Consider the following 27,914-nt stretch of genomic DNA (forward strand, 5'->3'; position numbering starts at 1 on the left):
AAGACAGCCACCATCTATTCACCGTGTATTGCATTCACGTTTTACAATAGAAACAAAAACAGTTCCAGTGTGGTCAGACAAGAGTTCTAGTTTACGTTTGGTTCACTGAAAATGCTCTTTTTGACATGTTCTAATAGCATTTTTCTGATGACGGAGGACAGAAATGAAAAAAGTACGACTGAAAATGACATTTCTGAGGTTTTCTTTATTCAAATTGTTGTGAATCAGGAGCAGATGAAAAAAATGATCCTATTTGTGACATAGAAAATATGCTGGGCGGGGCCACAGGCTCCCTTCTCCGCCCCTTTCTGATCGTCCAACAGATCCATGAACGTCTTTGTTTTCCTGGTCGGAGCTGGAATCTGGTTCAGAACTGGACGGATGGATGGATCTGATGTTGCTGCTGTTTTTGATGCCCCGCTAATGTTAGAATGGGGTGGTGAGGGGCCATAGAGGGGGATGATGGGGAATCAGCAAAGGTTTACTCCACGCCAAAGGTTCCGCCCACAACTTAGAGGTGAATTTCTAATGAAGTCCTGCCGCTCTGCAGACACTAGAAAACGACATCAGGTTCATGGATTTTGGCTAAAGATGTCATAATCATAGTTAAAAGACCACTGGGAACACTTTGAAAATGGATCAGAAGATGATCTGAGTGGGACTTTAATGCGTTGTGGAAATGGGGGCGTGGTCTCTGGAATGACAGGTGACAGTCAAATCGTCACCACCTCCCCAGGTTCACAGTGTTCCAACAATATTTGAGGATTCAAGATAACAGAAGGAGCTCCAGAAGGGATTTTGGTGCTTTTATTATTATTATTTTAAAGGGATTCTGCCTTTTGAGCATTGAGGTTGATGGTTAAAGTCCCAGTCTGCCTGTGGGGGGAGGACCCCCTCTCCTCTCCTAATTGGACTGAACTGCTGTTTGCCGTCGGTTGGAGTCGCACCTGATGCTTCAGGTGTTTGAGGTTGAAAAAAGGAGCCGCTGAGCCTCAGGGCCTCGTGAAAGGTCAGCCCTGTCAGCGAAGCACTGATGAGCTCATTGTTAGGATTGGGCGGCGAGAGGAAGACGCATCATCTCCGTTTGAGCTGAAGAAAACCTGACAGGAAGCTGGGAGCTGACGGTTCGCTGCTGACATCAGTCACCCTTCAGCATCAGAAAAACACCTTTTAGGTCACCAAGCATCTTCCCACTGATTTACAGTCATGAGTGACATTTACAGGAATAAATAATCTCTACATGTCAGTTATAGTTGACAGAAAACTTTAAAAAACTTTTTCTTTTCATCTGGACCAGCTCACTTAAATAATGCAGGGTCACACTACAAAATAACTTTTCAATTTTTTTTTAACTCTTCTGAGCATAAAACCCACAGTTAAGGGGTGTGTTAATTTAAAAATGTTTATGATCTATTTGTTCAATGCTTCTTTGTGTAGTTTTAGGTCAAAGAAATTAATTGTATTTTTACTGTCTGGTTCCTGAAGATCTAAAATTTTTAGCAAACGGTAGTTTTGCACATTTCTTCCATTTAAGTGAAGCTTTTTTGAAACAAAAGCCACATCTGAGAAATCTTAAGTGCACTACATATACTTTCAGACTTTGTCAAAACTGGTCTTGTGATTCATTAATATAAATATATTTATTAGGTGTGGTTTAAAACAGGAATCTGGTTCTTTGGCGCCCCCTGCTGGGCCTGGAGTGTTACTCCAACAGAGATCTCAGCTTCATGTTTCTGCTGTGGGAATAAAAACTTAAAGATCTAAAAAGTGAAGCCAGTTTGTTTCATGTGTAAGTAGAGTATTTTGCAAAAGTAATGAGTAAAACCCTGATTCAGAAGTGTCAAACCACGCCAGGTCAACATGCCAATGGTTTTTATTCAAAGATAAAAGACGCAGCGATTTTAAAAAAGGCTTTGACGTCTGCTCTTCAAAAAACACGACAGTTCAGTTGGGTATTGCAGGTAAATGTTTGAAGCTCCGCCCCCCCAGCATCTGGTCCCAGCGGTACCAGGTTCTGATGGAAAGTGAATGGCGTTTTTCCACAGTGACCGCGCGGCACGTTGAGTCTGACCGCACCGTCAGCGGATTCAAGTTTAACAAAATGCTGTAAACATTCAGACAGAAACACTGCAGAAAACGGTCACAGTTGGGTGAAGTTCTGATGGAAGTAAAAGCAAAACGTCTCACACATCAACGTTCTTGTGCAGTTTAAGAACAAAAAAGCACCTGGGAACATTTAGCTGCTCATACCCACTTCACCGTCTGAAACAAGCGACTCCATAAAAAGCTCTTTTAGCAAATGTTTTCACTTCAGGAAAAATAACCACAAAACAAGACCTCTTTATATAAAAAACGGTTTTTAACATTTTTCAGTATAAAACATTACAGATTGTGGAGCCAATCAAACAAATTCATCATCAACAGTTTAAATTGTGAATTCCCAGTCAAACGTTCTACAATAAAATACAAAGGGTTCTGTTAGGGATGTTTGAACTTTTTCTAACGATGGGAAAAATAGAACACAAAGCCTAACAATCACTCTTTGTTTGCTATAATATTAATAATAAAAAACAAAACAAATGTGAACTCCTGGTCCGAAAAAGAAAACCCAAGTCCAAAAATTTCTGGTCAACGTGGCGTCTATGCAGTCTTCTGCTGGCCCTTCTTCCCGATGAGGGATTTGTGGATGTGGGGAATGACACCTGCAGGCAGACCAGACCACGTTCCATTACACGTTTCACAAATAAAGCTTTTCAGAAGAAGAAGAAAAACCTCACCTCCACCGGCAATTGTTGCCTTGATAAGAGAGTCCAACTCTTCATCACCACGAATTGCCAGCTGCAAATGCCGGGGAGTGATACGCTTCACCTTCAAGTCTTTGGAGGCGTTTCCTGCCAACTCTAGTACCTGTTTAAAGTAAATAGTCTATAAATGAGCCCAGAGCAGTAATTAAAGGCATCATTCTGAAGGATTACCTCGGCGGTGAGGTACTCCAGGATGGCAGCGCTGTACACGGCTGCTGTGGCTCCAACGCGACCGTGGCTGGTTGTGCGGGTCTTCAAGTGCCTGTGGATACGACCCACCGGGAACTGCCAGAACCAGACAGAGTGTTACAGAGCAAAGCCAAGCAGCAGAGTCTCACTGATTAGGCAGAGATGCGATCAACACCTGCTGCAAAGCCACAAACCGACACATTCGCTGAGGTTTACCTGCAGCCCAGCCCTCTGCGAGCGAGAAACCGCCTTTGCCTTGGCCTTCCCGCTGTCTTTTCCTGCCTTTCCTCCAGCCTGCAGGAATCAGAAAAAAATAAAACAAAACAACATGTGGGGCTTAAAATAGGGACATGGGAGGCGCCAATTCTCAACTTCAAAGCAAAGAAAGTTAAAAACATTTTTGTTGACATTTTGCAATCACCTGATATGAAAGAAAAACTAATTTACAAAGTAAAATGCTAGTCAGGCATTTATTAAATGTGAAGATGGACTTCAAAATAAAAGGCCAACCCGGTGGGGTGTAACGTTACAGAAGCCGGGAGACTCAGACTCATGTTGGTTTCCCGCCAATCAAAAATTAAAAACAAATCAGACGCGGCAATATGAGCCGCCACCGGAAACAATATGACTTAAACCACATTTAAAATCTTAGGAATCATCTACACCCAAAACAAGGGATAAAATGACAAAGATTGTGATTTTTAGCGAAACGCTCCCGCGTCAAGCAGACAGACAAAAACAGCGCTCAACTCTTCGCCAAGTTGCTCAAATAAAAGTTTCTCATGGAAATCTACGACACCGAGAATCCAGAAACGGATATAAATTCGGTTTTCCTTTATTTTTTCGGTCTGAGAAACAAGGAATAAGCAGCTTTAGTAATGAACACAGCAAAGCAACCGTTAACCGCTGGCTAGCGTTAGCATGCTAACGCAGACTTCGGTTACTTTAACAACGGGCCACTTTCAACGCTATCGACTCCGACCAGAGAGCAGCCTGCGACGAATCACCGGAGCAACCGAAACGAGACGCAACAGCGAACCAACGGCCGCACACGTCCCGAATCCTCCCGGTGAAGTTGGGCGTCGTGCTATTAACGCACTAGCTGTCAGTTAGCCTTTCGACAAACACTCCTCCGGTCGATTTTTCTCAGCTCACATTCAAAAAGAGCACTCTCCTTAGTGCACCTTCGAGGCAGCACAGACGTACCGACACCGCGAACGTTACATTTAACGGTAACTTGGGCTCACGTACCATTTTTTCGCCTCGTTATTTGATTGTAGAACTGAGTGAAAGGCAAACAATTTCAGCTCCCGAAAGCAAAGAAACAATAAACCCTTTTGCAAATCTTTCGGAAGCAACCCCTCATGGGAGGCTGGACAGCCAATCAGGCTGTTTATTGTTGCTTCGAATCCCGGCGTCAGCCAATCATCAAACAGCTTGTAGAGAATGTACCCATCCCCCACATTTAGACCATCGTGCCTGTCTTTGCGCACGAAACCAACAAGTAGGCGGGACCAGTGTGTGTGTGTGTGTGTGTGTGTGTGTGTGTGTGTGTGTGTGTGTGTGTGTGTGTGTGTGTGTGTGTGTGTGTGTGTGTGTGTGTGTGTGTGTGTGTGTGTGTGGAATGTCCTTTCAGGGACATCCGTCAAAAAAATGATCACAATTTTGCGGATCAAACTTTTTATCGTAAAAATGACAACAAAACTTGCGCATGTGCGTCGTTTTACACAAAGTTCACCGTGAAAACTGTGCGGAGAATTAACAGACAGACAAAGCAAAATTTTAAATTTCATCTTTAAAATGTGTTTTAAATGATCGAGGGTGGATGATATTGAGTGTAAATAAAATCCTCAGGAACGTCTACTAGAAGGTGGTCGCGTTCTGTTGACAGACAAGAGAAAGGACCAATGAATGTTCGAGTTTGCTGCCTGGTTTTTTGATCGACAGCTCCAATGGCCAATCAGAGCTCGACGTCAAGCGGTCGTTCTTCTGCTACCGCGGCAATCAAGGGGAGAGGAAAGGCGAGGAGGGGAGGGGCTGGGGGTCAAAGATACGCAGAGAAACGGGCTGCTGGTGGCGAAGATGGCGGATGGGGACAGTGGCAGTGAGCGCGGAGGCAGCAGCGGCGGCGGCGGCGGGGGAGGCAGTGGGTTCCAGCACTACCAGCGGGAGCCGGAGACTCAGGAGTTGGCCTCTAAGCGGCTGGACATTCAGAACAAACGCTTCTACCTGGACGTGAAGCAGAACGCCAAAGGCCGGTTCATCAAAATCGCCGAGGTCGGAGCCGGAGGCTCCAAAAGTCGGCTGACCCTCTCCATGTCAGTCGCGGCGGAGTTCCGCGACTACCTGGGAGACTTCATAGAGCACTACGCCCAGCTCGGGCCTAGCACCCCGGAGCAGATTGCTCAGTCATCCGGCGGCGATGACACCGGGCCTAGGCGGGCCTTGAAGAGCGAGTTTCTGGTGCGGGAGAACCGTAAATACTACCTCGACCTGAAGGAGAACCAGCGGGGCCGCTTTCTCCGGATCCGGCAGACCGTCAACCGAGGCCCCGGTTTCGGCGTCGGGGTGGGCGGCATCCCCGGCGCCGGCCTGCAGGCCGGACAGACCATCGCCCTCCCGGCTCAGGGCTTGATAGAGTTCCGCGACGCCCTGGCCAAACTGATCGACGACTACGGCGGAGACGACGAGGACCTGGCCGGCGGCGGCGGCGGGGCCGGGGCGTACAGCGAGCTCCCGGAGGGGACCTCGATCATGGTGGACTCCAAGCGCTTCTTCTTCGACGTGGGCTCCAACAAGTACGGCGTTTTCCTGCGGGTGAGTGAGGTGAAGCCCAGCTACAGAAACTCGATCACGATCCCGTTCAAGGCGTGGAGCAAGTTCGGGGGCGCGTTCAGCCGCTACGCCGAGGAAATGAAAGAGATCCAGGAGCGGCACCGGGACAAGATGTACGAGCGGAGAACCGCGGACGAGTCGGAGGGGGACGACGTGGACGACGACTGATGGCCAGGCGACCGGAGGCTTCTTCTTCTGACCGACCGACTGACCGAGCTGTCAACGCTGGAGATGGACGCCGAGCGAGGAACCTGCATGATGACCAACCCAACTATGATACCACGGAGACGAATAAACCTATATTTGACTGAGAAATGTCTGTCTATGTAAGAGAATTATAAAGTTTAGGTGGATGTTCTAGATAAATGATGCAGACTGCATTAGTCAGCTCTTCTATGAGATTCCCCATTGATTTTAAAAGCATATATATATATATATATATTTACACATGTATATCTATTCAGATAGATAGATATATATATATATTGATTGTCATTTGTTTAACCTCACCTGTAGCCCAATGAGTTTGTCAGAGACCTAACAGTACCCGACCACTTCCTGGTTTCTATCCAATGGTAAGAGCTCGTCCAGCGCTGACCTGTAGTCCGATGTGAGGAACGTTACTGAAACCAGCAGGTGCCGAACTCGAGCACCGCTCACCTGGGCCGCGCGCGTGTTTTTGTCTCGTCTTGATGTGGGACGGCTTGTCCCGGACAAGCCCCCCGAGTGCTCCAGAGTCGCCGTCCGGGCTTCGCTTGCCGGTGATCTGTCGCTAGCAGACGACTCATTTGGATTCACCGCACAGTCTGAATAAGTCCACCCCCCACCCCCACCCCTCAGGTGCTCTGAGAGCTGAGGTTCGGTGAGGCCTCGCCCGCTCGTGGCTTGTCTCAGGGCTGAGAAATCCCATTCCTCTCGGAGGAAAGCCCGGCATGGCCGCGCTGGGCCTTTGCTCTTTGGGGGTCTCCCCGTTCTTAGGGTGCATCATTTGGATCCTCTAACCTTGAACTCAGACCAGGAATGACTGAAGCAACGTTCAGTCTGATTGTAACCGAAAATTAGGTGCTTTTGGAAAAGAACCCCCACAATGGGGGGGTTGTAACTAAATATATATAAATATCCATGTATACTGAAAGAGATTTACTAACTAAAATCATACGTATAGATAGAATTATTTTTCAAAAGAGATATATATGTCTTGGAAATATGAGACATTTATTAGAGAGCGCTGCCTGAAGTGGTTTATTTAAAACACTAAACTCGGATGCAGCTGGTATTTCAGAACCGCTTTGTTTCTTTTCCTTAACCGTTCTTTTATCCTTTAGAGGAAAGAGTTAAACGAATCTGGTTGAGCAGTTTGGAAAGACGACTGCGCTTGTCGTTAGAGCATCCTCTGGTCCGGCGTCCGGCTCCCCACCTTCACCTTCTTTCATTTGGCTCCATGGTTTGTGATGACATCACGGCGTCCTGCGCTCCTCAACCATAAGATTCTCTTTTTGGTTTTTTTGCATGCGGAGCTGCCTTTGTGTTCTTTTCTGGTTGCTGTACGCTGATATTTATCCAGTTTTTCTTTTTAATAGCGGTTTCAAGTTTTCTTTCTGCAATAGACATAAAGTTTACTTCTCAGAAAAAAAGAGCCACAACGTTCCGGCGCTCTGGGGGAAACGTCGCTGTCATCGTCCCTCTCGTTGAAACTCGCTTTGACACAGCAGACGAAACGCCATGTGGAGGAAAAACTCCAACCGGGAGCAATAGTTTTTCAGAAGTTTTCTATCATATTCCACATGCGATGGAACGACATCCTCCTTCCTGTACTGTGTTACGTGAAATGGCAGCTGTTTCAGTCGTGTGTGTTCTGCTGTAATATTCTACTTTCAACGAGAAATAAAACAAAAAGGTTTTTGCTCAGGACACGTGTGGAACTTCTTATTTCCCTGGAGCCCCCCCCCCCCCCCCCCCCCCCAAGCGCTTCGACAAGCAGGACATCGATGCTTTTATTCTGAAAATGTGATTTAAAAATGATAAATCTATGCTCTTCCCGCTGATAATGATTGTTTATTTAAGAGATAAAATTCAATAAAGTGAAAACATTCAGAGCTATTTTCGAAAAGCGCTTCAGTAAATAAAAATATGCAGTCAATGAAAATGTCTTTTTACTCAAGAACAACTAATCCCAACAAGAATCTGGATTTCTAATTTCTTTGGTTGCACATTTCTATAGATATATAAATTTGAGTTTTTAAATTGTAAAAATAGTTTCTGTAAATTGTCAAAGTTTGATTGCATGGATAATAGTTAGAAATTCACAGAAAGGTATTGGAAAATAAAAAGTTTCTATATAAACTTGTTTTTTATTATATTTTCCTCATGATGCTAACGATGCTGCAGGAAACAGATTTTTATCAGCTTTATTAAAGAAACTTCCATTATTGTTTGAATTATTGACCACTAATTAGAAGTTGTCTAAATATATACAGTATAAATGTCTTTATTATAAAATCAAATACATTTTAATTTGAAAAAATCTGCTTTTTTTAAGAGAAGCAGATGACAAATGACACATCTAAGGAATGTAGATGACAGACCTGAACACTCCCATGGACCATCATCATCCATGAAGGTCACTAAAACATTTCTAACAGATGAAAATGATCAAATTCTCTGTCTTGGTTCCGTCTGGAAGACTCACCGACGTCCCTGCAGCTCCTGGACTCCAGAGAACCACAGAGAGAACCTCCACAGGAACCAGCCACCAAAAAGAGTCGAGGAGGACCTGAAAGAGGACGGGAAGAAAGACCGACAACACCGGAGGTTCAGGTCAGAGCTCAGGATCATTTCTGATGGAAGTATGATTCCGTCAAATAAGCAGCGGACGAGCTCCAGAGAGCAGAGGTCCAAAGGTCAGCAAGTCCAGTTCTGACCGCATGAAAGGAACTGAATGAAGGTTCTGGGTGTCTGGACTGAAGAGGTTTTGTTTCTGCTGTAAATCCTCCAAACACCTGTAACCCTTGTGCCATCCTGTGACCCCCCCCCCCCCCCCCCCTTCCATTGAGGTGTTCTCCCTACCATGACAAAGGTGGATAAAGGTGGAAAGATTTCATGTAATCCATGGACACCAGTGAAGATCACAAATCATTGAAGAAAAAAGGTTCAGAGCACTGTCTAGTGGGTCTAGATGACCCCACTCCCAATGTTAAAGTGCCTAGGATAGCACAAGGGTTACGCCATCGTCACATGATGCACGGGGTCGACCCGTTCGGGTTCTGCGGGTTTGTGGGTTGTCTGGGTCCGTGGAGGGGGGCAGGTGCGTCTTGCAGTTCCCTCCAGGCTCGTACGGCCACCCCAACAACGCCATGAAGATGGAACGTTGTGTGTTTTATTCAAAGTTTGACCACATTAGCCCCGCCCATGACGTTTCCAGAGTTTTCTGTTGATCTCTCAGGAGTTGCCAGTCCCTTCATGGGCCCATGAGCTCCTCAGCGGGACCCCTCCTCCCTCAGAAGATGCTGACGTTTGGCTTTCATGTGAGTCTCAGATCACAACCTGTTCCCACAAGTTCCTGAACCCGACCGGACTCCTCACCGCTGACACAGACGTCTGGGTCACCGGAACGACCGTTTTACGTCTTTGCAAAAAGCTAAGACGGCTTTAGGAGATCTAAATATGGACGCCAGGCTGTGAAGACGGCGTTTCCTGGGTTTCCAGCAGAGCTGGCGGTCTGGGAGGAGGCCGCCAGACGCTCATGCAGCAGCAGGGGGGCAGAGGACGGCTGACCTTGTGGAGAAATGCAAAGAACTGAGGCTGTTTTGCAACGCGGCGCTCTTTAGAAGCTGCTGTCGGCAGAATCCCTGCGTTTCAAAGATTCACCATCACCTCCTGGAACGGCGAGGAAAGAGCAGCTGGAATTCTGACGGACTGAACATGTAGCATCATCAGGGAAAACGAGGACACATCTGCATGACCTCCAGTTGACCTTCAGGCTGAAGCAAAACTCGCCGCTTCTCCCTGAAACCCGCTCCCCGACGTCCCTGGCAGGAGCACCGACGCATCCAAGGCAGAGCGGCTCAAGGGCACGCCACGCTCTGCCAGAGGGGATTATGTCACAGGGCTCCAAAAATACAAGCTAAGCTGTCCATCCATCAAGCAGGGGGCGGGGCCCACGAGGGCGGCGGCTGCACCACACCTGCTGCCCGTGGCCCCGCCCCCCTGCTGTCTCAGCTGACTACATCCATGCACGTGCAGATTTGACAAATGATGTGAGACATTTGCAGCTTCTATTGTTACACTTTCACCACATAAACTGGCTGCAGTGCAAGAACCTGATCACCAGGTCATCCTGGGACTCCAGCTCAGTGTAATCTGAGCCTTCACTTCAGCTTTTAGTCACAGGAGCTTCTGTTTTTCAGATGGACATTCATGAAAGGGGATCATTCTGTTACCTGATGACTTCATCTGCAGACGAGGAAACGATGGCTTTGTGCACGAACATTTACGCTGCAGAGTCACAACTTCACTGCCTTTTGGTGCATTAAATCCGCTGCTGTCAGGGATCCTCAGTTGCCCCTGAGGCATTCAGGGGTGTACTTTATGGTGGCCCAGAAGGGTCACAACACAATACTTTAGATATCGCAACACAAAATAACACACTACAATTTGTCACAACTCGAAACAATTAACTCACAACATAACACAATAACTCACAACACAATAACTCACAAAACAATAACTCACAACACAATAACTCACAACATAACAGAATAACTCACAACATAACACAATAACTCACAAAAAATAACTCATTACATAATAACTCACAAAACAACACAATAACTCACAAAACAATAAATCACAAAACAATAAATCACAACAAAACACAATGACCTACATAAAAATAACTCAAAAAACAATAACTCACAACACAACACAATAAATTACAACACAACACAATGACCCACATAACAATAACTCACAAAACAAAACAATAACTCACAACATAACACAATAACTCACAACACAATACAATAACTCACAACATAACAGAATAACTCATAATACAACACAATAATTCACAAAACAATAACTCACAAAACAACACAATAATTCACAACACAAAAAATCACAAAACAATAAATCACAACAAAACACAATGACCTACATAAAAATAACTCAAAAAACAATAACTCACAACACAACACAATAAATTACAACACAACACAATGACCCACATAACAATAACTCACAAAACAACACAATAACTCACAACATAACACAATAACTCACAACACAATACAATAACTCACAACATAACACAATAACTCACAACACAATACAATAACTCACAACATAACACAATAACTCACAACACAATACAATAACTCACAACATAACAGAATAACTCATAATACAACACAATAATTCACAAAACAATAACTCACAAAACAACACAATAATTCACAACACAATAAATCACAAAACAATAAATCACAACAAAACACAATGACCTACATAAAAATAACTCAAAAAACAATAACTCACAACACAACACAATAAATTACAACACAACACAATGACCCACATAACAATAACTGACAAAACAACGCAATACCTCACAACATAACACAACTAGAAGGGGCTGCATTTCCAGAAGAAAATGCAGGGTTGAATGCTGTATTGCTGAATGAAAGCTGAATTTGCTAAAGAAATGGCTGAACAGAGCTGGAAGAGCTCAACATTTTAAACGTAGAATGGTCAAAGTGGGTAAAAAACTGTATAAGAAGTTAAGCTATAAGATTTCCCATGTATTTTAATGAAGCAAAAATCCTCGAATATATTTAAAAGTTCAAAGATTTGAGAAAAAAAGTCATAGCAGGAATAAGCTAAAAAAGTTGAACATTGTAATAGAATGGCTAAAATAGGTCAAAGTTTGTAGAAGGAGTTAAGCATGAAAGCTGAAATTGTTGAAAAAATGGCTGAACTTTTGAAAATTTGAAGATGTTGCTAAAATGGCCAAAAGTGCTAGCATTGGAATCAGCATCATCAACTGACTCCAAAAAACACATTGTTTGAGAGTATCATATTGGTCAAAGCTACATGTTCTAAGTTGATAGAAAATCCAGTCTTTTCAAAATGGCAGCTTTTCTATTGATTTTATCTCCATAGCAACCATTTTATGTTTGGGTCGCCTGGAGATGAGGAACAAATCAACGTCGGTTTCAGATGAATCGGAAAAAGTAAACTTTTGGACGTCCTTAGCAACGAACTTTGTTTGCTAACCACGCCCACATTCCTTATATGTCCAGATCCAGTGAATTTCAATATGTTCAGTTCCAGCCATGGATGAAGTTTATTGCAATATTTTCTTCAGATTTTGTCAAAAAATGCCCACCAAACAGTAGGTAGTGTTGCCATCCCATAATAATTTCAAAACGTATGTTGAAGTCCAAAGCCTTGTGAGCATTTCAATGTTTGAACGGTGCCTCTAGCTGAAAGCATGTTAAAGTTATAATGCTTGAAAGCAACAAAGGTTTTCAAGGATTCTCCATGTATTTAAATGAAGCAAAAATCTTGGAAAATCCTGGAAAATCTTGGAATATCTTGAAAAGTTCAAAGATTTGAAAGACTAAAAGTCGTAGCTGAAAGGAATAAGCTGAAAGGGTTGAACATTGTAATAGTAGAAGGATTAAAATACGTGAAAGTTTGAAGAAGTTTAAAATTGCCTCACATTTTGGCACAAAATGGCCGCCAAACTGTAGGTGGTGTTGCCATCCCATAATAATTTTGAACCTTATGTTGAAGTCCAAAACCTTGTGAACATTTCAATATTTGAACGGTGTCTTTAGCCAAAAGAATGTTAAAGTTACAATTGTTTAAAAAAGCAAAGGTGTGGCCAATGGAGCAAAAACATTGGAAAATCTGGGAATATCCGGGAATATCTGGAAAAGTTCAAGGATTTGAAGGACCAAAAGTCATAGCTGAAAGGAATAAGCTGAAAAGGGTTGAACATTGTAATAGTAGAATGGTAAAAATAGGTCAAAGTTTGAAGAAGTTTAAAATTGCCTCACATTTTGGCACAAAATGGCCGCCAAACTGTAGGTGGTGTTGCCATCCCATAATAATTTTGAACCTTATGTTGAAGTCCAAAACCTTGTGAACATTTCAATATTTGAACGGTGTCTATAGCCAAAAGAATGTTAAAGTTACAATTGTTTAAAGATGCAAAGGTGTGGCCAATGGAGCAAAAAGATTGGAAAATCTGGGAATATCCGGGAATATCTGGAAAAGTTCAAAGATTTGAAGGACCAAAATGTCATAGCTAGAATAAGATGAAAGAGCTGAACATTTTCATAGTCGAACGGTTAAAATAGGTGAAAAATTGTAGAAGGAGTTTAACTGTGAACTTCTGCACGAAAAATTCTCCATGTATTTCAATGGAGCAAAAATTCCCGGAAAACCGGGAATATCTTAAAAAGTAAAAGGATTTGAAAAACCAAAAGTCATAGCACAAATAAGCAGAAAGAGCTGAACATTTTAAAAGTTGAATGGTTACAATCGGTTAAAAATTGTAGAAGGAGTTAAGCGGCGAAAAACGGCGGAAGATAGGCGTAAAGAATAATAAATAAAGAGAAACAGGAAAACAAAGGGTTGAATGCTTTACAGCATTCAACCAACTAGAAGGAGCTGCATTTCCAGAAGAAAATGCAGGGTTGAATGCTGTATTGCTGAAAGAAAGCTTAATGTGTAAAATAAATGGCTGAACTGAGCTGAAAGAGCTCAACATTTTAAAAGTAAAATGGTTAAAAAAAGTAAAAACCTGTAAAAGAGGTTAAGCACAAGAATTCCCTATGCATTTTAATGGGGCAAAAATCCTGGAAAATCTTGGAATATCTTGAAAAGTTCAAAGATTTGAAAGACTAAAAGTCGTAGCTGAAAGGAATAAGATGAAAGGGTTGAACATTGTAATAGTAGAAGGATTAAAATACGTGAAAGTTTGAAGAAGTTTAAAATTGCCTCACATTTTGGCACAAAATGGCCGCCAAACTGTAGGTGGTGTTGCCATCCCATAATAATTTTGAACCTTATGTTGAATTCCAAAACCTTGTGAACATTTCAATATTTGAACGGTGTCTCTAGCCAAAAGAATGTTAAAGTTACAGTTGTTTAATGAAGCAAAGGTGTGGCCAATGGAGCAAAATAATTGGAAAATCCGGGAATATCCGGGAATATCTGGAAAAGTTCAAGGATTTGAAGGACAAAATGTCATAGCTAGAATAAGATGAAAGAGCTGAACATTTTCATAGTCAAACGGTTAAAATAGGTGAAAAATTGTAGAAGGAGTTTAGCTGTGAACTTCTGCACGAAAAATTCTCCATGTATTTCAATGGAGCAAAAATTCCCGGAAAACCTGGAATATCTTAAAAAGTAAAAGGATTTGAAAAACCAAAAGTCATAGCAGAAATAAGCAGAAAGAGCTGAACATTTTAAAAGTTGAATGGTTACAATCGGTTAAAAATTGTAGAAGGAGTTAAGCGGCGAAAAACGGCGGAAGATAGGCGTAAAGAATAACTAGAAGGAGCTGCATTTCCAGAAGAAAATGCAGGGTTGAATGCTGTAGTGCTGAATGAAAGCTGAATTAGCTGAAGAAATGGCTGAACTGTACTGGAAAAACCTTTTGAAAGGTTAAAGGTGCAAAAGTCCTAGCAGGAATAAGATGAAAAAGTTGAACATTGTAATAGTAGAATGGTAAAAATAGGTGAAAGTTTGAAGAAGTTTAAAATTGCCTCACATTTTGGCACAAAATGGCCGCCAAACTGTAGGTGGTGTTGCCATCCCATAATAATTTTTAAACCTTATGTTGAAGTCCAAAACCTTGTGAACATTTCAATATTTGAACGGTGTCTCTAGCCAAAAGAATGTTAAAGTTACAATTGTTTAAAGAAGCAAAGGTGTGGCCAATGGAGCAAAAAGATTGGAAAATTCAGGAATATCCGGGAATAAATGGAAAAGTTCAGGGATTTGAAGGACCAAAATGTCATAGCTAGAATAAGATGAAAGAGCTGAACATTTTCATAGTCGAACGGTTAAAATAGGTGAAAAATTGTAGAAGGAGTTTAACTGTGAACTTCTGAACGAAAAATTCTCCATGTATTTCAATGGAGCAAAAATTCCCGGAAAACCTGGAATATCTTAAAAAGTAAAAGGATTTGAAAAACCAAAAGTCATAGCAGAAATAAGATGAAAGAGATGAACATTTTAATAGTAGAATGGTTAAAATAGGTTAAAAATTGTAAAAGTAGTTAAACGCCAAAAAACGGCGGAAGATACTATAATAATAATAATAAATAAAGAGAAACAGGAAAACAAAGGGTTGAATGCTTTACAGCATTCAACCAACTAGAAGGGGCTGCATTTCCAGAAGAAAATGCAGGGTTGAATGCTGTATTGCTGAATGAAAGCTGAATTTGCTAAAGAAATGGCTGAACAGAGCTGGAAGAGCTCAACATTTTAAACGTAGAATGGTCAAAGTGGGTAAAAAACTGTATAAGAAGTTAAGCTATAAGATTTCCCATGTATTTTAATGAAGCAAAAATCCTCGAATATATTTAAAAGTTCAAAGATTTGAGAAAAAAAGTCATAGCAGGAATAAGCTAAAAAAGTTGAACATTGTAATAGTAGAATGGCTAAAATAGGTCAAAGTTTGTAGAAGGAGTTAAGCATGAAAGCTGAAATTGTTGAAAAAATGGCTGAACTTTTGAAAATTTGAAGATGTTGCTAAAATGGCTAAAAGTACTAGCATTGGAATCAGCATCATCAACTGACTCCAAAAAACACATTGTTTGAGAGTATCATATTGGTCAAAGCTACATGTTCTAAGTTGATAGAAAATCCACTCTTTTCAAAATGGCAGCTTTTCTATTGATTTTATCTCCATAGCAACCATTTTATGTTTGGGTCGCCTGGAGATGAGGAACAAATCAACGTCGGTTTCAGATGAATCGGAAAAAGTAAACTTTTGGACGTCCTTAGCAACGAACTTTGTTTGCTAACCACGCCCACATTCCTTATATGTCCAGATCCAGTGAATTTCAATATGTTCAGTTCCAGCCATGGATGAAGTTTATTGCAATATTTTCTTCAGATTTTGTCAAAAAATGCCCACCAAACAGTAGGTAGTGTTGCCATCCCATAATAATTTCAAAACGTATGTTGAAGTCCAAAGCCTTGTGAGCATTTCAATGTTTGAACGGTGCCTCTAGCTGAAAGCATGTTAAAGTTATAATGCTTGAAAGCAACAAAGGTTTTCAAGGATTCTCCATGTATTTAAATGAAGCAAAAATCTTGGAAAATCCTGGAAAATCTTGGAATATCTTGAAAAGTTCAAAGATTTGAAAGACTAAAAGTCGTAGCTGAATGGAATAAGCTGAAAGGGTTGAACATTGTAATAGTAGAATGGTAAAAATAGGTGAAAGTTTGAAGAAGTTTAAAATTGCCTCACATTTTGGCACAAAATGGCCGCCAAACTGTAGGTGGTGTTGCCATCCCATAATAATTTTGAGCCTTATGTTGAAGTCCAAAGCCTTGTGAATATTTCAATATTTGAACGGTGTCTCTAGCCAAAAGAATGTTAAAGTTACAATTGTTTAAAAAAGCAAAGGTGTGGTCAATGGAGCAAAATAATTGGAAAATCCGGGAATATCCGGGAATATCTGGAAAAGTCCAAGGATTTGAAAAACAAAATGTCATAGCTAGAATAAGATGAAAGAGCTGAACATTTCCATAGTCGAACGGTTAAAATAGGTGAAAAATTGTAGAAGGAGTTTAACTGTGAACTTCTGCACGAAAAATTCTCCATGTATTTCAATGGAGCAAAAATTCCCGGAAAACCGGGAATATCTTAAAAAGTAAAAGGATTTGAAAAAACAAAAGTCATAGCACAAATAAGCAGAAAGAGCTGAACATTTTAAAAGTTGAATGGTTACAATCGGTTAAAAATTGTAGAAGGAGTTAAGCGGCGAAAAACGGCGGAAGATAGGCGTAAAGAATAATAAATAAAGAGAAACAGGAAAACAAAGGGTTGAATGCTTTACAGCATTCAACCAACTAGAAGGAGCTGCATTTCCAGAAGAAAATGCAGGGTTGAATGCTGTATTGCTGAATGAAAGCAGAAATATGATGAAAAAGCTGAACATTGTAAAAGTATAATGTCTAAAATAGGTCAAACATTGTAGAAGGAGTTAAGCGTGAAAGCTGAAATTGTTGAAAAAATGGATGTACTGTTGAAAATTTAAAGATGATGCTAAATTGGCTAAAAGTGCTAGCATCAGCATCATCAACTGACTCAAAAAACCACATTGTTTAACAGTGTTATGTTGGTAAAAGCTACATGTTCTAAGTTGACGGAAAAATTCACTTTTTTCAAAATGGCGGCTTTTCTATTAATTTTATCTCCATAGCAACCATTTTATGTTTGGGTCGCCTGGGGATGACGAAGAGATTGACGTCAGTTTCAGACAAATCGGAAAAAGTAAACCTTTGGACGTCCTTAGCAACGAAGTTTGTTTGCTAACCACGCCCACATTCCATATATGTCCAGATCCAGTGAATTTCAATATGTTCAGTTCCAGCCATGGATGAAGTTTATTGCAATATTTGCTTCAGATTTTGTCATAAAATGGCCACCAAACAGTAGTTTGTGTCGACATCCCATAATGATTTCTAAACTTATTTTATAGTCCAAAGCCTTGTGATCATTTTAATGTTTGAACGGTGTCTCTAGCTACAAGTATGTTGAAGTTATAATGGTTGAAAGAAACAAAGGTCTGCAAGGATTTTTTTTCAATGTATTTCAATGAAGCAAAAAATCCTGAAATATCCTAAAATATCTTAAAAAGTACAAGGATTTGAAAAACCAAAAGTCATAGCAGTAATAAGATGAAAGAGCTGAACATTTTAAAAGTTGAACGGTTCAAATAGGTTAAAAATTGTAGGAGGAGTTAAGTGCCGAAAAACGGCGGAAGATAGCATAAGAGGAAAACAAATGTAACACTAGAAGGAGCTGCATTTCCAGAAGAAAATGCAGGGTTGAATGCTGTATTGCTGAATGAAAGCAGAAATATGATGAAAAAGCTGAACATTGTAAAAGTATAATGTCTAAAATAGGTCAAACATTGTAGAAGGAGTTAAGCGTGAAAGCTGAAATTGTTGAAAAAATGGATGTACTGTTGAAAATTTGAAGATGATGCTAAAATGGCTAAAAGTGCTAGCATCAGCATCATCAACTGACTCAAAAAACCACATTGTTTAACAGTGTTATGTTGGTAAAAGCTACATGTTCTAAGTTGACGGAAAAATCCACTTTTTTCAAAATGGCGGCTTTTCTATTAATTTTATCTCCATAGCAACCATTTTATGTTTGGGTCGCCTGGGGATGACGAACAGATTGACGTCAGTTTCAGACAAATCGGAAAAAGTAAACCTTTGGACGTCCTTAGCAACGAAGTTTGTTTGCTAACCACGCCCACATTCCATATATGTCCAGATCCAGTGAATTTCAATATGTTCAGTTCCAGCCATGGATGAAGTTTATTGCAATATTTGCTTCAGATTTTGTCATAAAATGGCCACCAAACAGTAGTTTGTGTCGACATCCCATAATGATTTCTAAACTTATTTTATAGTCCAAAGCCTTGTGATCATTTTAATGTTTGAACGGTGTCTCTAGCTACAAGTATGTTGAAGTTATAATGGTTGAAAGAAACAAAGGTCTGCAAGGATTTTTTTTCAATGTATTTCAATGAAGCAAAAAATCCTGAAATATCCTAAAATATCTTAAAAAGTACAAGGATTTGAAAAACCAAAAGTCATAGCAGTAATAAGATGAAAGAGCTGAACATTTTAAAAGTTGAACGGTTCAAATAGGTTAAAAATTGTAGGAGGAGTTAAGTGCCGAAAAACGGCGGAAGATAGCATAAGAGGAAAACAAATGTAACACTAGAAGGAGCTGCATTTCCAGAAGAAAATGCAGGGTTGAATGCTGTACTGCTGAATGAAAGCTGAATTAGCTGAAGAAATGGCTGAACTGTACTGGAAGAACCATGAAAAGTTAAAGGTGCAAAAGTCCTAGCAGGAATAAGCTGAAAAAGTTGAACATTGTAATAGTAGAATGGCTGAAATAGGTCAAAATTTGTAGGACTTAAGCATGAAAGCTGAAATTGTTGAAGAAATGGCTGAATTGTTGAAAATTTGAAGATGTTGCTAAAATGGCTAAAAGTACTAGCATTGGAATCAGCATCATCAACTGACTCCAAAAAACACGTTGTTTGAGAGTATTATATTGGTAAAAGCTACATGTTCTAAGTTGATAGAAAATCCACTCTTTTCAAAATGGCGGCTTTTCTATTGATTTTATCTCCATAGCAACCATTTTATGTTTGGGTCGCCTGGAGATGAGGAACAAATCAACGTCGGTTTCAGATGAATCGGAAAAAGTAAATTTTTGGACGTCCTTAGCAACGAGCTTTGTTTGCTAACCACGCCCACATTCCTTATATGTCCAGATCCAGTGAATTTCAATATGTTCAGTTCCAGCCATGGATGAAGTTTATTGCAACATTTGCTTCAGATTTTGTCAAAAAATGCCCACCAAACAGTAGGTTGTGTTGCCATCCCATAATAATTTCAAAACGTATGTTGAAGTCCAAAGCCTTGTGAGCATTTCAATGTTTGAACGGTGCCTCTAGCTGAAAGCATGTTAAAGTTATAATGCTTGAAAGCAACAAAGGTTTTCAAGGATTCTCCATGTATTTAAATGAAGCAAAAATCTTGGAAAATCCTGGAAAATCTTGGAATATCTTGAAAAGTTCAAAGATTTGAAAGACTAAAAGTCGTAGCTGAAAGGAATAAGCTGAAAGGGTTGAACATTGTAATAGTAGAAGGATTAAAATACGTGAAAGTTTGAAGAAGTTTAAAATTGCCTCACATTTTGGCACAAAATGGCCGCCAAACTGTAGGTGGTGTTGCCATCCCATAATAATTTTGAACCTTATGTTGAAGTCCAAAACCTTGTGAACATTTCAATATTTGAACGGTGTCTTTAGCCAAAAGAATGTTAAAGTTACAATTGTTTAAAAAAGCAAAGGTGTGGCCAATGGAGCAAAAACATTGGAAAATCTGGGAATATCCGGGAATATCTGGAAAAGTTCTAAGATTTGAAGGACCAAAAGTCATAGCTGAAAGGAATAAGATGAAAGGGTTGAACATTGTAATAGTAGAATGGTAAAAATAGGTGAAAGTTTGAAGAAGTTTAAAATTGCCTCACATTTTGGCACAAAATGGCCGCCAAACTGTAGGTGGTGTTGCCATCCCATAATAATTTTTAAACCTTATGTTGAAGTCCAAAACCTTGTGAAAATTTCAATATTTGAACGGTGTCTCTAGCCAAAAGAATGTTAAAGTTACAATTGTTTAAAGAAGCAAAGGTGTGGCCAATGGAGCAAAAACATTGGAAAACCTGGGAATATCCGGGAATATCTGGAAAAGTTCAAAGATTTGAAGGACCAAAATGTCATAGCTAGAATAAGATGAAAGAGCTGAACATTTTCATAGTCGAACAGTTAAAATAGGTGAAAAATTGTAGAAGGAGTTTAACTGTGAACTTCTGAACGAAAAATTCTCCATGTATTTCAATGGAGCAAAAATTCCCGGAAAACCTGGAATATCTTAAAAAGTAAAAGGATTTGAAAAACCAAAAGTCATAGCACAAGTAAGCAAAAAGAGCTGAACATTTTAAAAGTTGAATGGTTACAATCGGTTAAAAATTGTAGAAGGAGTTAAGCGGCGAAAAACGGCGGAAGATAGGCGTAAAGAATAACTAGAAGGGGCTGCATTTCCAGAAGAAAATGCAGGGTTGAATGCTGTATTGCTGAATGAAAGCTGAATTTGCTAAAGAAATGGCTGAACAGAGCTGGAAGAGCTCAACATTTTAAACGTAGAATGGTCAAAGTGGGTAAAAAACTGTATAAGAAGTTAAGCTATAAGATTTCCCATGTATTTTAATGAAGCAAAAATCCTCGAATATATTTAAAAGTTCAAAGATTTGAGAAAAAAAGTCATAGCAGGAATAAGCTAAAAAAGTTGAACATTGTAATAGAATGGCTAAAATATGTCAAAGTTTGTAGAAGGAGTTAAGCATGAAAGCTGAAATTGTTGAAAAAATGGCTGAACTTTTGAAAATTTGAAGATGTTGCTAAAATGGCCAAAAGTGCTAGCATTGGAATCAGCATCATCAACTGACTCCAAAAAACACATTGTTTGAGAGTATCATATTGGTCAAAGCTACATGTTCTAAGTTGATAGAAAATCCAGTCTTTTCAAAATGGCAGCTTTTCTATTGATTTTATCTCCATAGCAACCATTTTATGTTTGGGTCGCCTGGAGATGAGGAACAAATCAACGTCGGTTTCAGATGAATCGGAAAAAGTAAACTTTTGGACGTCCTTAGCAACGAACTTTGTTTGCTAACCACGCCCACATTCCTTATATGTCCAGATCCAGTGAATTTCAATATGTTCAGTTCCAGCCATGGATGAAGTTTATTGCAATATTTTCTTCAGATTTTGTCAAAAAATGCCCACCAAACAGTAGGTAGTGTTGCCATCCCATAATAATTTCAAAACGTATGTTGAAGTCCAAAGCCTTGTGAGCATTTCAATGTTTGAACGGTGCCTCTAGCTGAAAGCATGTTAAAGTTATAATGCTTGAAAGCAACAAAGGTTTTCAAGGATTCTCCATGTATTTAAATGAAGCAAAAATCTTGGAAAATCCTGGAAAATCTTGGAATATCTTGAAAAGTTCAAAGATTTGAAAGACTAAAAGTCGTAGCTGAATGGAATAAGCTGAAAGGGTTGAACATTGTAATAGTAGAATGGTAAAAATAGGTGAAAGTTTGAAGAAGTTTAAAATTGCCTCACATTTTGGCACAAAATGGCCGCCAAACTGTAGGTGGTGTTGCCATCCCATAATAATTTTGAGCCTTATGTTGAAGTCCAAAGCCTTGTGAATATTTCAATATTTGAACGGTGTCTCTAGCCAAAAGAATGTTAAAGTTACAATTGTTTAAAAAAGCAAAGGTGTGGTCAATGGAGCAAAATAATTGGAAAATCCGGGAATATCCGGGAATATCTGGAAAAGTCCAAGGATTTGAAGAACAAAATGTCATAGCTAGAATAAGATGAAAGAGCTGAACATTTCCATAGTCGAACGGTTAAAATAGGTGAAAAATTGTAGAAGGAGTTTAACTGTGAACTTCTGCACGAAAAATTCTCCATGTATTTCAATGGAGCAAAAATTCCCGGAAAACCGGGAATATCTTAAAAAGTAAAAGGATTTGAAAAACCAAAAGTCATAGCACAAATAAGCAGAAAGAGCTGAACATTTTAAAAGTTGAATGGTTACAATCGGTTAAAAATTGTAGAAGGAGTTAAGCGGCGAAAAACGGCGGAAGATAGGCGTAAAGAATAACTAGAAGGAGCTGCATTTCCAGAAGAAAATGCAGGGTTGAATGCTGTACTGCTGAATGAAAGCTGAATTAGCTGAAAAAATGGCTGAACTGTACTGGAAGAACCATGAAAAGTTAAAGGTGCAAAAGTCGTAGCGGGAATAAGCTGAAAAAGTTGACCATTGTAATAGTAGAATGGCTGAAATAGGTCAAAATTTGTAGGACTTAAGCATGCAAGCTGAAATTGTTGAAAAAATGGCTGAACTGTTGAAAATTTGAAGATGTTGCTAAAATGGCTAAAAGTACTAGCATTGGAATCAGCATCATCAACTGACTCCAAAAAACACGTTGTTTGAGAGTATTATATTGGTAAAAGCTACATGTTCTAAGTTGATAGAAAATCCACTCTTTTCAAAATGGCGGCTTTTCTATTGATTTTATCTCCATAGCAACCATTTTATGTTTGGGTCGCCTGGAGATGAGGAACAAATCAACGTCGGTTTCAGATGAATCGGAAAAAGTAAACTTTTGGACGTCCTTAGCAACGAGCTTTGTTTGCTAACCACGCCCACATTCCTTATATGTCCAGATCCAGTGAATTTCAATATGTTCAGTTCCAGCCATGGATGAAGTTTATTGCAATATTTGCTTCAGATTTTGTCAAAAAATGCCCAGCAAACAGTAGGTTGTGTCGCCATCCCATAATAATTTCAAAACGTATGTTGAAGTCCAAAGCCTTGTGAGCATTTCAATGTTTGAACGGTGCCTCTAGCTGAAAGCATGTTAAAGTTATAATGCTTGAAAGCAACAAAGGTTTTCAAGGATTCTCCATGTATTTAAATGAAGCAAAAATCTTGGAAAATCCTGGAAAATCTTGGAATATCTTGAAAAGTTCAAAGATTTGAAAGACTAAAAGTCGTAGCTGAAAGGAATAAGCTGAAAGGGTTGAACATTGTAATAGTAGAAGGATTAAAATACGTGAAAGTTTGAAGAAGTTTAAAATTGCCTCACATTTTGGCACAAAATGGCCGCCAAACTGTAGGTGGTGTTGCCATCCCATAATAATTTTGAACCTTATGTTGAAGTCCAAAACCTTGTGAACATTTCAATATTTGAACGGTGTCTTTAGCCAAAAGAATGTTAAAGTTACAATTGTTTAAAAAAGCAAAGGTGTGGCCAATGGAGCAAAAACATTGGAAAATCTGGGAATATCCGGGAATATCTGGAAAAGTTCAAGGATTTGAAGGACCAAAAGTCATAGCTGAAAGGAATAAGCTGAAAAGGGTTGAACATTGTAATAGTAGAATGGTAAAAATAGGTCAAAGTTTGAAGAAGTTTAAAATTGCCTCACATTTTGGCACAAAATGGCCGCCAAACTGTAGGTGGTGTTGCCATCCCATAATAATTTTGAACCTTATGTTGAAGTCCAAAACCTTGTGAACATTTCAATATTTGAACGGTGTCTATAGCCAAAAGAATGTTAAAGTTACAATTGTTTAAAGATGCAAAGGTGTGGCCAATGGAGCAAAAAGATTGGAAAATCTGGGAATATCCGGGAATATCTGGAAAAGTTCAAAGATTTGAAGGACCAAAATGTCATAGCTAGAATAAGATGAAAGAGCTGAACATTTTCATAGTCGAACGGTTAAAATAGGTGAAAAATTGTAGAAGGAGTTTAACTGTGAACTTCTGCACGAAAAATTCTCCATGTATTTCAATGGAGCAAAAATTCCCGGAAAACCGGGAATATCTTAAAAAGTAAAAGGATTTGAAAAACCAAAAGTCATAGCACAAATAAGCAGAAAGAGCTGAACATTTTAAAAGTTGAATGGTTACAATCGGTTAAAAATTGTAGAAGGAGTTAAGCGGCGAAAAACGGCGGAAGATAGGCGTAAAGAATAATAAATAAAGAGAAACAGGAAAACAAAGGGTTGAATGCTTTACAGCATTCAACCAACTAGAAAGGAGCTGCATTTCCAGAAGAAAATGCAGGGTTGAATGCTGTATTGCTGAATGAAAGCAGAAATATGATGAAAAAGCTGAACATTGTAAAAGTAGAATGTCTAAAATAGGTCAAACATTGTAGAAGGAGTTAAGCATGAAAGCTAAAAAAATGTTGAAAAAATGGCTGAAATGTCCTGGAAAATCCTGGAATATTTTGAAAAATTAAAGTACCAAAAGTCAAAGGTGAACATTGTAAAAGTAGAATGACCAAAACAGGTCAAAATTTGTAGACGGAGTTAAGCATGAAAGTTGAAATTGTGGAAAAAATGGATGTACTGTTGAAAATTTGAAGATGATGCTAAAATGGCTAAAAGTGCTAGCATCAGCATCATCAACTGACTCAAAAAACCACATTGTTTAAGAGTATCATATTGGTAAAAGCAACATGATCTTAGTTGACAGAAAATCCACTTTTTTCAAAATGGCGGCTTTTCTATAAATTTTATCTCCATAGCAACCATTTTATGTTTGGGTCGCCTGGGGATGACGAACAAATCGACGTCAGTTTCAGACAAATCAGAAAAAGTAAACCTTTGGACGTCCTTAGCAATGAAGTTTGTTTGCTAACCACGCCCACATTCCTTATATGTCCAGATCCAGTGAATTTCAATATGTTCAGTTCCAGCCATGGATGAAGTTTACTGCAATATTTGCTTCAGATTTTGTCATAACAAGGCCACCAACAATAGGTTGTGTCGACATCCCATAATGATTTCTAAACGTATTTTATAGTCCAAAGCCTTGTGATCATTTTAATGTTTGAACGGTGTCTCTAGCTACAAGTATGTTGAAGTTATATTCGTTTAAAGAAACAAATGCTTCTGATTTGAAAAACACAAAATGGCTGCCAAACAGTCTCCATCCCATAATGACTTCAAACTTTGATGTTGTAATCCAAAGCACTGATCATTTGACAGTAAAAGTGGAGTCACATCCAGCAGCAGGGGACATTCTGGCAAATGCTGAGCCTCAACATTAGTTCTCTCAACAATGCATGTGCCATCATTGTAAGCACAGTCATCCACATATAATGAATGTGATATATGGATCATATGCATAGCTAGATGAATGACACAGCATTATTTTTGTCTTATAACCACCAACACGTATGGTGTAACAACATGATAGTCACTTCTCGTAACAGCCACCTAACTCATGGTGTGGGAATCAACACTTCCCATGAGCCGTATAGGCCGTGGGCGGGGCTAGGATTTTCAATGTGTTTCAATGAAGCAAAAAATCCTGAAATATCCTAAAATATCTTAAAAAGTACAAGGATTTGAAAAGCCAAAAGTCATAGCAGTAATAAGATGAAAGAGTTGAACATTTTAAAAGTTGAACGATTAAAATAAGTTAAAAATTGTAGAAGGAGTTAAGCGGCGAAAAACGGCGGAAGATAGGCGTAAAGAATAACTAGAAGGGGCTGCATTTCCAGAAGAAAATGCAGGGTTGAATGCTGTATTGCTGAATGAAAGCTGAATTTGCTACAGAAATGGCTGAACAGAGCTGGAAGAGCTCAACATTTTAAACGTAGAATGGTCAAAGTGGGTAAAAAACTGTATAAGAAGTTAAGCTATAAGATTTCCCATGTATTTTAATGAAGCAAAAATCCTCGAATATATTTAAAAGTTCAAAGATTTGAGAAAAAAAGTCATAGCAGGAATAAGCTAAAAAAGTTGAACATTGTAATAGTAGAATGGCTAAAATAGGTCAAAGTTTGTAGAAGGAGTTAAGCATGAAAGCTGAAATTGTTGAAAAAATGGCTGAACTTTTGAAAATTTGAAGATGTTGCTAAAATGGCCAAAAGTGCTAGCATTGGAATCAGCATCATCAACTGACTCCAAAAAACACATTGTTTGAGAGTATCATATTGGTCAAAGCTACATGTTCTAAGTTGAAAGAAAATCCAGTCTTTTCAAAATGGCAGCTTTTCTATTGATTTTATCTCCATAGCAACCATTTTATGTTTGGGTCGCCTGGAGATGAGGAACAAATCAACGTCGGTTTCAGATGAATCGGAAAAAGTAAACTTTTGGACGTCCTTAGCAACGAACTTTGTTTGCTAACCACGCCCACATTCCTTATATGTCCAGATCCAGTGAATTTCAATATGTTCAGTTCCAGCCATGGATGAAGTTTATTGCAATATTTTCTTCAGATTTTGTCAAAAAATGCCCACCAAACAGTAGGTAGTGTTGCCATCCCATAATAATTTCAAAACGTATGTTGAAGTCCAAAGCCTTGTGAGCATTTCAATGTTTGAACGGTGCCTCTAGCTGAAAGCATGTTAAAGTTATAATGCTTGAAAGCAACAAAGGTTTTCAAGGATTCTCCATGTATTTAAATGAAGCAAAAATCTTGGAAAATCCTGGAAAATCTTGGAATATCTTGAAAAGTTCAAAGATTTGAAAGACTAAAAGTCGTAGCTGAATGGAATAAGCTGAAAGGGTTGAACATTGTAATAGTAGAATGGTAAAAATAGGTGAAAGTTTGAAGAAGTTTAAAATTGCCTCACATTTTGGCACAAAATGGCCGCCAAACTGTAGGTGGTGTTGCCATCCCATAATAATTTTGAGCCTTATGTTGAAGTCCAAAACCTTGTGAACATTTCAATATTTGAACGGTGTCTCTAGCCAAAAGAATGTTAAAGTTACAATTGTTTAAAAAAGCAAAGGTGTGGTCAATGGAGCAAAATAATTGGAAAATCCGGGAATATCCGGGAATATCTGGAAAAGTCCAAGGATGTGAAGAACAAAATGTCATAGCTAAAATAAGTTGAAAGAGCTGAACATTTCCATAGTCGAACGGTTAAAATAGGTGAAAAATTGTAGAAGGAGTTTAACTGTGAACTTCTGCACGAAAAATTCTCCATGTATTTCAATGGAGCAAAAATTCCCGGAAAACCGGGAATATCTTAAAAAGTAAAAGGATTTGAAAAACCAAAAGTCATAGCACAAATAAGCAGAAAGAGCTGAACATTTTAAAAGTTGAATGGTTACAATCGGTTAAAAATTGTAGAAGGAGTTAAGCGGCGAAAAACGGCGGAAGATAGGCGTAAAGAATAATAAATAAAGAGAAACAGGAAAACAAAGGGTTGAATGCTTTACAGCATTCAACCAATAAATAAAGAGAAACAGGAAAACAAAGGGTTGAATGCTTTACAGCATTCAACCAACTAGAAGGAGCTGCATTTCCAGAAGAAAATGCAGGGTTGAATGCTGTATTGCTGAATGAAAGCAGAAATATGATGAAAAAGCTGAACATTGTAAAAGTAGAATGACCAAAACAGGTCAAAATTTGTAGACAGAGTTAAGCATGAAAGTTGAAATTGTTGAAAAAATGGATGTACTGTTGAAAATTTGAAGATGATGCTAAAATGGCTAAAAGTGCTAGCATCAGCATCATCAACTGACTCAAAAAACCACATTGTTTAAGAGTGTCATGTTGGTAAAAGCTACATGTTCTAAGTTGACAGAAAATCCACTTTTTTCAAAATGGCGGCTTTTCTATTGATTTTATCTCCATAGCAACCATTTTATGTTTGGGTCGCCTGGGGATGACGAACAGATTGACGTCAGTTTCAGACAAAT

General features: G+C 39.3%; 2 protein-coding genes across 3 annotated transcripts; one reads left to right on the forward strand and one right to left on the reverse strand.

Moving 5' to 3' along the window:
• Positions 1–1,855: 1,855 nt before the first annotated feature.
• Positions 1,856–4,454, reverse strand: LOC101170644 (histone H2A.V). 2 transcript variants are annotated; one of them, XM_011493200.4, is made up of 5 exons: positions 4,245–4,454; positions 3,210–3,287; positions 2,976–3,089; positions 2,778–2,907; positions 1,856–2,702 (listed from the first exon to the last, which is right to left on the reverse strand). In XM_011493200.4, the coding sequence occupies exons 1-5, from the start codon at positions 4,245–4,247 to the stop codon at positions 2,641–2,643; spliced, it is 387 nt and encodes a 128-aa protein (XP_011491502.1). In that variant the 5' UTR covers positions 4,248–4,454; the 3' UTR covers positions 1,856–2,640. The 2 variants fall into 2 exon arrangements, with proteins under 2 accessions (XP_011491502.1, XP_078809497.1); XM_078953371.1 differs by having other exon boundaries at positions 4,149–4,280.
• Positions 4,455–5,019: 565 nt separating this feature from the next.
• LOC101169999 (transcriptional regulator protein Pur-beta) lies at positions 5,020–7,739 on the forward strand. The gene has a single exon (XM_020700305.3). It carries the CDS (start codon positions 5,076–5,078, stop codon positions 5,994–5,996), a length of 921 nt encoding a protein of 306 aa, XP_020555964.2. The 5' UTR covers positions 5,020–5,075; the 3' UTR covers positions 5,997–7,739.
• The last annotated feature ends 20,175 nt before the right edge of the window (positions 7,740–27,914 follow it).

This window comes from Oryzias latipes, chromosome 9 (genome assembly GCF_053564925.1).
Source record: "Oryzias latipes strain Hd-rR chromosome 9, Olatipes_Hd-rR_3.1".
Classification (NCBI taxonomy): domain Eukaryota; kingdom Metazoa; phylum Chordata; class Actinopteri; order Beloniformes; family Adrianichthyidae; genus Oryzias; species Oryzias latipes.

Bases quoted from the DNA above. Each gene is read 5' to 3' on its own strand.
- LOC101170644 (XM_078953371.1), bottom strand. From the start codon at position 4,247: ATGGTACGTGAGCCCAAGTTACCGTTAAATGTAACGTTCGCGGTGTCG. The intron at 3,288-4,148 runs GTGAGCTGAGAA...TGATTCCTGCAG, and splicing joins GGAGAGTGCTCTTTTTGAAT to GCTGGAGGAAAGGCAGGAAA. The intron at 2,703-2,777 runs GTGAGGTTTTTC...GTCTGCCTGCAG, and splicing joins GGCAACAATTGCCGGTGGAG to GTGTCATTCCCCACATCCAC.
- LOC101169999 (XM_020700305.3), top strand. From the start codon at position 5,076: ATGGCGGATGGGGACAGTGGCAGTGAGCGCGGAGGCAGCAGCGGCGGC.